Raw genomic sequence first — 13,511 nt, forward strand, 5'->3', positions numbered from 1 at the left:
GAAGAAAAAAGAAAGAAAAGAAAGAAGGGAAGGAAGGAAGGAAGGAAGGAAGGAAGGAAGGAAGGAAGGAAGGAAGGGAGAAAAAGTTTTTTCCTCTTAATCCCTTTCACCCATTCCCCTAGCCCCCTCCCCTTTGGCCATCACCAGTTCTCTATATTTATGAGTCTGTTTCTCCTTTTGTTGTTGTTTGTTTGTTCATTTGTTTTGTTTATTATATTCCACATGTAAGTGAAATCAAATGACATTTCTCGTTCTGTGTGTGGTTTACTTCACTTACCATGATATCTGCTAGGTCCATCCATGTTGTTGTGAATGATAATATTTCATTCTTTTCTTATGGCTGAGTAATTGTTAAATCACTATGCTATATACCTGAAACTAATTTAATATTATATGTCAACTGTACTTCATTAAAAATCTTAAAAAGTAAGATAAATAAGCAAGATAATTTCAGATTATGATACTTGCCTAAAGGAAATAAACAGATAAGATGGAACATTAGTTAAGGCAACCACTTTGGATGGGCTGCTTGGGAAAGGCCTCTTAGAGGAGGTGACTTTTGAGGTGAAGGATCATAAAAGAGGGCCTTGTGAAGTTCAGAGAGACACATACTCTAGGCAGAAAGAACAAATGTGAAGACTGGAAGATAGTGAGAAAGGACTTGGTATGAGATAATATTGAGATTTTAGGAAGAGGCAGATTATTTAGAGCACAGTAGGACACAGTCAAAATTTTGGATCTTTTTGGAAGAACTACTAAAATGAAGCAGAGGAATGATAAAATCTAATCTATGTTTTTAAAAGATCTGACTGCTGTGTGGATAATGGATGGTAGGGAGGCAAATGGAGAGGCCAGGAGACCTATCTACAATAATTATATGAGGTGAGGCAACAGGGCCATAGATTTTGAGGGAGACAATGGAGATGGAAAGGAGCTGAGGCAGAGTAGCTAACTCTTGGCGAAGGAAAGGAAGGAATCAGGGATGAACATCAGCCCTAGGATACTCAACTTCCTGCTAAAAAGAAAAAAGTTAACAGAGCACAAACCTTAATGAAGCAGTAACCAAACTAAAGAGGTATAAACTACTTACACTTAGTCACATATTTCCATCCTACAACTAAGGAGTGGGACTCTCACACCTAACTGAGGAATTTCATAGACTCAGTCTACCTAGATTACTTGCAAACTGTGCCCAACCTTTTAATGAAAAATATCTAACTAGAAACTGTTTATCCCAAGCTGGGGCTGTATCTTATTTTTCTATTCTTAACTCATAGTAAAGTGCCCTTCAGAGTAGAGTGAGCCCAAGTGGTCAAATTCAGTATCAATTTCTTGTTAGTTTTTCTTTTTCTAGCAGATTTAAAGGACACACTATATGTAGGTACTCTTCTATATTCTGTATACAAATTATTCTTATAGAAATCCTGTTAGGTAACTATTATTGTTGTTAATAATATCCCCTTCTCATAGATAAAGAAACTAAGGTTGGTTAAAGGATATTAACCATCTTGATGTCAATCAGCAAGACAGAATTAGAATTTATACCTATGTCTGTTGTTTTCTAAAACTTGTGTTTTTTCATGACATTATGCTACCTTATTGATCAGAAAATACATGTTAACAAATCATTTAGAACTGTATGATTTTTGACTCCTTTTAGTAGATCTTCAATAAGAGATTAGTGAAAAATAATGACAGAGTGGCGCCTGGGTGGCTCAGTTGGTTGAGTGCCCGCCTCTTAATTTCGGCTCACGTCATGATCCCAGACCTCTTTCTCTTTCTCTCTCTCTCTCTCTTCCCAGCTTGGGCTCTCTCTCTCTCTCTCTCATTCTAAAAAAAGGATGATGATAGAGAAATATAAAGGCATTAAAAGGACATGTTCACATCTTCCTGATAAAAGAATAAAGGTACCAGGTGTTCTAAATAAGTAAATCTGCCAATCCATGAGAGGACATTCTCTTAACAGGTCATGAGAATATCATATTACTCAGCACAGAGCAAATCAGGTGATACATGAAAGGCTGATACTGTATTGTATTAAAGCACTTGATAAGTACTATACAATGTATATAAATGTCAAAAATGATGCATCAAATCCAAGATTTAATTAACATTAGATTAGAGAGAGGAGGAAACAAATGTGAGTGGAAGAGGAATTATCTATGTTGGTATTCTTAATCACCTATAATGCTTAGAAAAATAAAGAGCCCTGGGACCATCCCTCCCTGCCCCAAGACATTCTGGAGCATGGAAACTGCCTATTTAACAAATGCTCCATAGGTAATGGACCACACTTTGGGAAAATACTGATTTTGTCCATTTTTTTTTTAATACATCAGCCCAAGGCTCATAAAGGAAAATGGTTATCTGAACTTGTGGCACCCTTTTTCGTTAGAACTTTGGCTTAAGTCAGTCTCCTAGAGGCCCAATTCTGTCCTCTTTGATACTTGGATTTAATTTTTCCAGTTCCAGCCATGGGCCAGCTAACAGCATGTATCATTGCTATTTGTCTTCTAGAATCACAACCACAGCTGCCTGCATGATGGACCTAAGGCGGTACCCACTGGATGAACAAAACTGCACCTTGGAAATTGAAAGCTGTAAGTTTTTCTAAGAATGCAGCTAGACTGAACTCTGCTTTGAGGTTACTCTGGTTCATATCCAGACCACAGGTCCCACAAAAGTACTGCTACTATAGTAAATCTGGTGGAGAGAGACGGAGTCAGTATCTTTCCTCAGTGATGCTGCCACCCTCTTAGTCCCATCTCTAAATCCCTGGGAGAGATGTATAGGCAAGATGTAATTGAGCAATAAAAGAAAGATGCTAAGACCCTGGAAGAAGACCAAGGGCTATTCTAGGCATTTAAAGTATGGAATTGGTGCATACAGCTGCAACAAGCTTGGAAAAATAGGTGGTAATGGCAGAGAGACACAGGAAATCCCAATTGTCTTTGCCTCTCAGAGAGGTTATGTCTTTGCAATTGCAAAATAAATGTGGCCTCTGGACCAGTTAAAATATTCACAGAATGTGGATTGGTGGAATATTTTTTGTTTCAAGGGACTACTTTCACTGTCTAAAATTTAGTTTACATTCCTGCTAGAGGCCATATCATGAGCAAGATTGGTGTCTGTGTCTGTGTTTATTTTCTTTCCTGTGCTGACTTGTTTTGCAGTGTTGTTGCTTTTCTGGGCCACGGTTTCTTGATGATTCAATCATCTACCCTGTTGGGTGGGTGAAAACATTGATTTCATGACCCCTCTCCATTTTAGAGGTCATTTGAGATGGAAGAGGATTCGAATCTCTTTTCTTTGTCAGTTCTTTGCAATGTTTTCATGCCTCATCCCACCAAACAATTGGAAGCTGATGATTTTATATCCAGCATTCTAGATAATGAGTAACTTGACTGCTGTGTGGATGGGATACTCTCAGCTGTTGTGAGAAAACTCTAGCTGTGGCAAAGCAGTGCAACTCGAAGTCACTGCTCTGAGTGGAAATACAAGCCTTTATGGAACACAGCTTGTATTTGGCCTGTTAAAAAAGAATAGCTTCCAGAGATTATTGAATTTACATACATTTTTTTGAGGAACTTGACTTCATACTTGTGCTCTCAAATCATCATTATTTTCACTTTTGATCTTTGCAATAAAGAAATATTTAATGAAATTGGTCTATAAGATTTTGATAATTATTTTTATGTAAATATTTTGGGATAACTTTGCACTTTATTAACTTATTATAGAATTAAAGTGCAGATTGTTCTTCGAAGTCCAAATTCTTTAGTTGTTTCCAATTGTTTATATAAGGATTTAAAAAAAAATTAGGTTGCCGTGTGCTAACAGTGAGGTTTTGGGAAGAGAATTTTTTGTGGTGAAATTTGAGTGGACTTTTAAATAATCAGAATTGTACACATGGTTGAAGCACTTGTACTCATGTTATTTCATTTGAGCTCTTCATAACCCTCCAAGGTAAGTAAACAAGTCCCTTTTATTTTAAAGAACTGATGCCTAAGGACACAGCCAACATCCAGGTGTTTAATGTAATTAAATTATAATTCTGACAAGGATTTTTTTTAAATTAATGTGACAATTCTTCAGACTTTTAGAAAGTTTAAGTTTTAATAAAGGGGCTTTTACATTTCTCATTTCAATTCACAGTTACCCTATTAAATGGAGTAGAATAGATTTTTTCCACAGCCTTACTGAGATATAATTGATGTATAACATTGTGTAAGTTTAAGATGTATGAGGCAATGATTTGATAGATGTATATGTTGTAAGATGATTACCATAATAATATTAGTTAACAAATCCATTACCTCAGTGACATTGTGTGTGTGTGTTGAGGACTGAGCTACTCTTTTAGCAACTTGCAAGTGTACAATACAGAATTGTTAACTATAGTCACCATCCTGTAGATTAGATGCCTAAATATTACTCATATTTTAACTCATCTTTGTAAACCTTTAACCGTCTTTGATCATCTTCCAAAAACCCTCACCCCTGACAACCACCAAGTTACTCTCTCTTTCTATGACTTCAGTATTTATTTTTGGATACCACATATAAGTAGGATCATACAGTATTGGTCTTTGTCTTATTTCACTTAGTGTAATTCCCTCAAGTTTTATCTATGTTATTGGAAATGACAGGATTTCCTTTTGATCACTATAGCTTTGCAGTATAGTTTGAAATGAGGAAGTGTGATGCCTCTAGTTTTGTTATTCCTGTTCAAGAGTTCTTTAGCTATTCAAGGTCTTTTGTGGATCCATATAGATTTTAGTATTATTTGTTGTTCTATGTCTGTAAAAATGTATTGGAATTTAAATAGGAAATGCACTAAATCTATAGGTGGCTTTGGGTAATAGAGACATTTTAATAACATTAACTCTGATCTGTGAAGATGAGATGTCTTTCCATTTATTTATGTCTTCAGTTTCTTTCATCAATGTCTTATACTTTTCATTGTACAGATCTTTCACTTCCTTGGTTAAATTTATTCCTAAGTATTTCATTGTTTTTGATGATATTGTAAATGGGATTGCTTTCTTTATTTTGTTTTTAGAGTTCATTGTTAGTATATAGAAATGCAACTGATTTTTGTATGTTTATTTTGTATCATGAAACTTTACTGAATTTATTAGTTCTATTTTTGGGAGGGAGGCAGTCTTTAGGGTTTTCTATATATAAGATCATGTCATTTGCAAACATGTAATTTTACTTCTTCTTTACCAATTTGGATATCTTTTATTTCTTTTCTTGCCTGATTTTTCTGGCTAGGACTTTCAGTACTACGCTGAAGAAAATCATTGTTGTATGAATGATAATGAAATATGTTATATTAATAATATATATGATATTCTGCCATTATTGGTAGGTAGTTAACTAATTAAGCTTATTAAAATGAATTTATGATCCTAGACTTTTAACAATTAGCTCTGAAGTTGATGCCTGACATTCAACCTTATTTATCCGTTTCTTTCTTCTAAGCAAACTTTAGGCATTCGTTTATTCTCCTTTTCCCTCTCCCTCACCCTCTCTTCTCCCTCTTTGCCTCTACCTCCCTTCTCCTTACTTTTCTTCTCTCCCTCCTTCCCCTCCTGACTGTCCTTCTTCCCTACCTCTCTCAAATGCAAATGACCTCAATAGTGGCATTACTAAATCATTATTACCTTGTCTCTATGCCAGCAATTCATATATTGGTTTAATGGCAGAGAAAATAATATAACTTGATTCTGAGTGAGGGAATATTAGGATTGAGTTTATTGCAAGGCCATTTAATATGTCCCATCCAGAAATGAAAAATAATGCAAAGAGAGCAAGGGGAGTATTATGTGTCTTTGAAATGGGAATAGTTAGGGGACTAATCTCTTATACTCTGAGCCAGATTAGTTGCCCAATACCAGTGTCAGCTACATGGCCTTTCTCCCCTCCTCATGAGGGCAAGATTGTCTTACATACTCTTTAACCCCCATTTTCCAGGTTCCCCACTTGGGGCATGTGAACCACTTGTCTGGAAGGGAATGTGGAATTCTGTCAACTAGATACATTGACAGGCTGTTCACATTGCTAAAAACCCAAAGGTTTCTCTCTTTTTTTTTCTCATTTGTTAGTGTGCTTTTATCTCAGCCTGTCTCTGGGTGAGTTGGACTAGGCAGCCTCAGTAAATCAGAGAATAAGATTAACACTCTCATTCCCAATGTTGTTGGTTTTTCAGTTAGTCTCAGCCTCAGTGCGATCTACAGTAAATTAGAGAGTCTAGAACTTTCCTAGAAGCTCTATCATAGATAACTTCACAGGACTATGCCAAGTGTTCACTGAGATAGCCAGTCAGGCTTATCCTTTTAGGACCTAAAAAAAAAAAAAAAAAAAAAAAAAATCCTACCTCTGCCCTTGTAGCAGCATCAGAAACCAGTTCTTGCTGTCCTCTCACAGTCACTGATTACATACATTATGTTGGGAAAGTCAACCCGCTTATCTGAGCCTCAGTTTCCCATAGATAAGAAGGGAATAATAATTACCACAACAAATTGTTATGAGGATTAAAGTAACTAATAACGATTAAAAAAATACTGCACTTTGCTTGATACATAGTAGACATCGAATAAATAATAACTGGTGATGATGATGATGATGATGATGATTATATACCAATTTTATTATATTTAAAGATTCCTGTAGTGCTGGAGATTTGACCTAAATATGAGATCTAGTAGATCCAGGCAAGGAGAGATTGAAAACACAGCATTGTCCTTCTCAACTTTTACTTTTACATTCTAAGTAAGTCTCATTATTTGTAGGGCTGTCTACTTCCTCGTAGTATGTCTCAGCCAGCTGTGCCTACAGTATAAAATGCAAATTAATTTCTTTTACTTCTGTCAATGGGAAAAGAATGAATAGTTAGCTTCAAAATCCAAAGAGGGAGATTTCAAAGCTCTTTGACATCTATCTGTACTTAGATGGAATGAAAGTACAATCCATTTTAAAATGTAATCCATTTGTGGTTTTGCCAACCTTTTACACTGGCCAGAGGAGACAGCCTCAACCACTGATCATCTAGAGTCTGTGCACTCAATGTAGCAAAATGTGCCCATAAGTGTGTGTGTGTTGGCACAGGCTTCTTTTTTTCCTACAGATATTCACCATGCTTCAGGAAAGCAGGAAATAGAAATGTGTCTGTTGTTGTTGTATTGATTTCCAATTTGGATATTTTGTAAAACAACTTGCTGTCAGATTATTGGTGGAATTAAGGCTCCATTTTCTTTTTAACAACTTTATTTGGAATAATCTTTATTAAAGAGGGCAGTATAGATTGATATACTTAAGCAGACTAAGGTACTGAATCCATGTTTACTATGGCACAGGTTAATATATTTTGGAAATAGCTTATGCTGTGTACTGCTCAATATTTTTGGAAATATACATACAGGGTTTTTAAGAACTTAGTGGAAAAGATAATGCATAGTGTTCTTCCACTCCTAAAGTGAAAATTGATGGCATTTTAGAGTATGTCACTAATACTCTAAGTATACCACTTAGTATACCACTCTGTGATAATCAGAGTGGTATCACAGTATGTATTGTGGATCAGGGGACATTTATTTATTTTTTATTTTTTATGAGAGAGAGAGAGGGCGCAAGTGAGCAAGGGACAGAGAGAGTGGGGGAGAGAGAATCCCACACAGGCTTGGCACTGTCAGCACAGAGCCCTAAGCAGGGTTTGAGCTCACCTGAAATGGGACTCAAATTGGAACCATGAGATCATGACCTGAGCCGAAGTTGTACGCTTAATGACTGAGCCACCCAGGCACCCAAGAGGATTTATTGAGTACGGTAACTATCTGGCATTGATTTCTCAAGTTAACTAAACAGGTCACTTAGCTTTTTCAAGCTATGGTTTCTCATCTCTACAATATTGCAATACCTTATAGGTAATGAGATAAGACAGAGATCTTTGTGCCATGCTTGGTGCTGATCTTTCCATAGGTAGCAGCTGTTATCATTATTCCATCGTTATTATCATTACCAATTTCACCTGGATTATTGTGCTCACTTAGAGTCACAGCATTTTCAAGGGATATTTAGCAGTCAGAATTATCAAAATGTGAATGATACATAAAGTATGGAGTATGAAGAACCAGTAGAAGAAATGAGTGGGAGGAGGGATGTATCCTAGGAATGAGAAACCTAGGGAGAGAGTGGCAGTATTTGAATGGGATAGTTGTTTTCAAAAAATTGTAGTATTTCCTCTTAAGAGAGCAGACCATGTCCGCTCTGGGGGCAAAACTAGACTAATGGTAAAAGATGCCAAAAGGCACTTTTGGACTGAAATATTTTAAAAAAAGAAAAGTTCATAGCAGTTACAGCTGGTGAAAATCCAGCAGGTCGTTCAATGCTATAAGACCATTTTCTGGGGAAAAGAGGATTCTTGCATTGGGCAAGTGATGGGATGATATGATTTCTGAGGAGCTCTGGGTTGATGGTTACTTGGTACCAGCAAAAATAGCAAGGACTTTAGTTAAAGGACAGTTAGGCAAGCGCTGGTTTCTGTGAAGATGCTGATCCCATATGTATATACATCTGGAAGCAATGTTATTTATGAAAAGATGAAAATCACATCCTGGCTACGATTTTAAGTAGATGGTGTGCGTGTTTTGCTGATGGTCTGTTGTTATTTAGCTAGCATCTTTCTTTTCTCAGATTTTCCTCACAGGAATATCTCTTACCATTGTGTGTGTGAGGAGAAACACTCAGACCCCCATATTTTCCTGCCTTTCTAAATAATTTTGGACCCCCTTGAGGGTTTTTAAATATATATATTTAGTTATATTTATAATTAGTTATAATTATTTACCTAGAGAAAATCAAAGAGAACTGCAAATGCTCCATAGTGTCACTGCATACAAACTTAATTTGCATCGCTGTTCTATTTTGGTATTTTTTTGACTTGTATCTACTGGCTTGGAAGTGGGGAGTTTTTCTTCCCCTCCTTGATGTGTGAGATACTTTGCTTCAATGTGATCTCCATTGAACCATCTTTGTTGAACAATTATTATTCTTATTCTCTTGTGACAATAAATAAGTACCAGGATGTGTGTTTAGAAACACTGGCACCTGATGCAGATAGTACTTGTGATTTGGGGTATTTGGACTTTAGAGCTTCTGTCCTTACAATTTGTCCATTATGAGAAAGTGAAGAAGTGACTTAGATATAAAGGGTGCATCTTGATATGGAGTATGAAAAATGAAAATATTGAACTCTTTCCATCTAAAGCTTTTTTCCCCTGGAGTAAAGAGAAATCTTATTTTTTATTCACATTTTTTAAATTTTCTCTTTCTGTAGTCTATTTTCTCCTTCTGGGATTCCTACAAATAGATATTGGGTGTCTCACATCTATCTACCATGGCTCTGAAATACAATTTGTAGATTTTTATCTTGCAGATTACTAATATTTATTTTATTCTAAAGAAATTATTATTAGTATTCTATTTTGGCCATCCTGTTTTCAATTTCTAAGAACTGTCTTATTCTTTGATAGCTCATTTTCCGTAGTCATTTGTTTTCTTATGGAATGTTCTCTTTAGTTTACAGATATCATTTAAAATTATTTTACAAGTTTTCTTCTCTCTTCATTGTTTGATATCCTTTTGTGATGGTATATGTTTATTTATTATGGTCTTTCTTTTTTTATGCTATTGATTTTCCTTGTAAGTCAGCTAATCTTGGTAATCAGTTCATATTTGTAAACAAAGGGCTAGTTTGGCCAAGGAGTTACTGATACAGATTTTCTGAACTGATGTGGGTTTCCGTAGCACTTTTACATGACTGTTTTCATAGTCAGATTCTTCCCTGAATAAGGAGAGTGGGGACAGGAAGAAAACAGGGTTTGATGACCAGGCAGCCTTCCTCTTTAGAAGAGTAGGCTAAGACCTTTCACAGATAACCAAGGCTTATCTGAGGTTTAAGTACCTTAGATTATTTCACCCTTTCATTTCTGGAAGGATGTGATAGAACAACTTATCCTTTTATTCCCCTCCATCTGTAGCAGTACCCAGGGCTATCTGGCACTCTGTTCTGATTCTCTCTTCAGCCCAATATGTAAACTAGGAACCCAGACAGCCCCACTTTGTTTAAGGAGGCTTCTTCCCGCATTGTCTAGGAGCAGTCACCACAGCCAGATATAAGAGAATAAGAAGTCTGGTGGTTGCATGGTGGCTCCTGCTCTGTGAACTTGCTGAGTCTGCAAATTCTGTAGTGCATAGGTTCTCAACTTTGCTGCACATCAGATCCCCTGGGGAGTTTTTTAAAAATCCCAATGAATGTGCTCGCTTCGGCAGCACATATACTAAAAATCCCAATGAACAAGCCACACCACAGACCTATTGAATCAGTCATTTTAAAAGCTACGTAGGTGATAACAGTGAACAAAGTTGGGAAAGAGTCCTCTCGGGCATAGTTTTCACTCTTGAATGAGCATGAGAATGTCCTGGACAGTTTGCTAAACACAGATTGCTGGGTCCTATCCCTGGGATTTCTAACTTAATGGGTCTGGAATGAGGCTCAAGAATTTTCATTTTTCGCATTTGTTGGTCCTGTTAATGCTGCAGGTGTAAAAACCACACTTCTCTGACTTTAGTGGGAAAATCAGCTCTCTCCGTTGCACTTCCCTGTGCAAAACTTGTTTCCTTATTTGGTTTTTTCTATCTACATAACCTCATCTACATTCTAACTTTTGTACTTTTGTGATTTTCCAAAATTATTTGCCCATTGATGTAATGATACCTGCCTATTTTATAGTGCTATTATGGATTTTTACTGTTCTTTCTTTTTACACTTATTTCTATGAGACTTGAATAAGGTGGGAAAGGTAAATATACTGTCTTAGAGTGGAATTCTCCTTTTTCATACACATATTCAATTTTTAACTACATAAACAATTTTCAACCTCATTTTAAAAATTTAATAGCATATCACAAATATCTTATTTTATGAAATATTCTCTTCTCATTTCTTATGTATATCTAGTATTCTACATGTGGATGAATCATAATTTATTTAATGGGTTCCCTATTATACATCATAAAATGACTACTATTTTGCTCTTTTTAATAATGTAATTTGTGCATGATTGAAGCTATCGTTAAATACAATCAAGATTACATATCTATATCTATATATATATATATAGATATACACACACACACATATATATATACATACATATATATAAGGTTACGTGTGTGTGTGTGTGTGTGGTGTATGGCTCTTCTGTACAATGTAATATGTAATGTTAAATTTAAATTATTTAAAAAAACACTACAAATTCAGTTCTTCAGTCTAACTAGGCATATTTCATGTGCTCAGTAGCCACATGTAACTAGTATCTGCCATATTGGACAGTGTAAGTATATAGAACATTTTCATCATCTCAGAAAAGGCTGAGTAACACAAATATATGAGGCAAATTCATAGAAGTTGAATAAGTATATCATAGAAAAAAATAAAATTTAAAGTCTTTGGGTATGATTTTACATATATCCTGATTTCAAAAATACCATAATATAAAAGGAAGACAAAGGGCATTAGAATTGAAGTATAGTTATTTTCTTAATTGCAAAATAAACCATTATTTTATTGTTCCTAAGCGGGCAAACCAAAAGGAAGCATAATTCATAGTGTTATCAAATTAGTATCTCCCCTCTCACAGATGAAAATCTGCCTGCCATATTCATTTCCTGCAAGGCACCATTGGGCTCTCTCTGACATGGTGTTCAGAGCAAAGCAGTTTATGAAGTGTGTATGTATATCTTAGTAAACACTAGCCTAACAGGTAGGATGTGGATAAACTATATTATCCTAGCAGTGATCAAGATTGCCACATGAATTCACAGGAACCTTTGGAATCTAGAGTTCTAGGTAGAGAGAATTTGGGGAGATATATTTTAGCAGTAGACTCAGTCCCTTACCAGATTTTTGCCCTGTGTATATCAGGGTAAATACTGTGCCAAACCCAGGTAAATGAAACACAAAGGCTTCCACCCCTCATCTGTAGTAAGCTGACTTGGTAACTAAAAGAGCTCAAAGCTTAAGAGCTGTTCACCCCTCTGACCATGTGGTAAGCGCAGGTGTAAAGTTTCGGGATGTGTTGGCACAGGCTCAGCTTGCAACTCAGAGAACAGAGAGGAGCAATTATAAGGAAATGGATTCCCATTATTGGTTCTTAAACTGAAGTGTTTTCTTAAAGACTAAATGAGTTCCTGAGTCCCTCAGGACAGAGTTTTGGATTAGGCTCTGCTCAAAACCCTGTGCTATGTATATTTACCTTTCTGAAGGTGATGGCCACCTTTTATGTTTCTAATACTCATTTTTTTTCCTGCTTGGAAACTTTCATTAAAATTAAAAAAACTCGGTTGAGGTGCTCATTGTATATTACAAATTTTTCTGTGGCAGATCTCATGGTGAGAGGGTGGTGGGGGTACAGACTTGTTTACTTGGTTTTCCTTGAGGCTCAGGAAAGGTGCCAACAGAGCTGTCACCAAAAATTGTCTGGTTTTGGCTGGGCTGCATTTTATACGGTATCCTAATTAAGTGAAAATGCCACATGTGTGGCTTTCTTAGCATTTTTTAGTGAAAGCTGGAGAGCACTTCAGGAAACCTGATGTGAACATCATAAGCCAGAGGCATAAATACACCCACAGACCTTCCCTGAAGCATTTCCAGAAGACTCATGTTGTTTTTGTTTGATAGTTGCAGCCCAATGAATTACAACTTAGACTGGCTTTTCTCAGATCCTGACTCTGGCTCCTTGTGTTACCACTTGGAGATATGGTCCTTTCAGTAGGCTTTCAAAACTCTTGATTTGTTTTTGCAAATCAAACACCTTTTTCTTCATGATAGCTTCCAGAGTCTATCATCTATCCCTACTCCCACCTCCATTGCCTTCAGTACCATGATTATTACATTTGTTGTTATCATGATCACCATCATCAATAATAGTCACTACCATTTATTAAATGTTTACTTTGTATTAGATACAGTGCTGTATATACACATAATCTCATTTATATATATCATATGACAACTACTAATAGTATTTCTTCTTTACAAATGAGGATGTGGTACCTTAGAGAAGTTGTGCAACTTACAAAAGATCACACACGTTAGCAGGTGAATGTCTAACTGAAGAAAACAGAATCCAGTGTAGCTAGTTTAAGCAGAAAGAGACTTACTTAGCTTACAGAATTCTTGGGAAGACTGAAGAAACAGACTCTAGGCTGAGCTTTTACATATAATTCTCACAGTCACAGCCCAGGCCTGTGTTGACAGGCAGTCAGTGTTCCTGCCACAGTATAATGACTACCTGCAGAACAGAGGGACCGCTACTCTCACTAGACCAAAACCACACTGATTTTCAGGTAATCTGTACTAATGAAAGAGGTGTTTTGTGCTGTGCCTCTCTCACTTCAAGCTCTGAAATCAAGTCTCCAACAAGTGTATCCAATTGGCAATTACA

General features: G+C 36.2%; 1 protein-coding gene across 5 annotated transcripts in view; it reads left to right on the forward strand.

The window, feature by feature from the left end:
• The window catches only part of GABRB2 (gamma-aminobutyric acid type A receptor subunit beta2), a 233,118-nt gene that overhangs the window by 113,292 nt on the left and 106,315 nt on the right, over window positions 1-13,511 (forward strand). For all 5 annotated transcript variants that reach the window (XM_042907414.1, XM_042907410.1, XM_042907412.1 and 2 more), the window contains exon 6: window positions 2,518-2,600. In XM_042907414.1, coding sequence (XP_042763348.1) covers window positions 2,518-2,600 — 83 coding nt within the window. The remainder of the gene's footprint in view (window positions 1-2,517; window positions 2,601-13,511) is intronic.

The sequence above is a fragment of the Panthera leo genome, chromosome A1, assembly GCF_018350215.1.
Source record: "Panthera leo isolate Ple1 chromosome A1, P.leo_Ple1_pat1.1, whole genome shotgun sequence".
NCBI lineage: Eukaryota > Metazoa > Chordata > Mammalia > Carnivora > Felidae > Panthera > Panthera leo.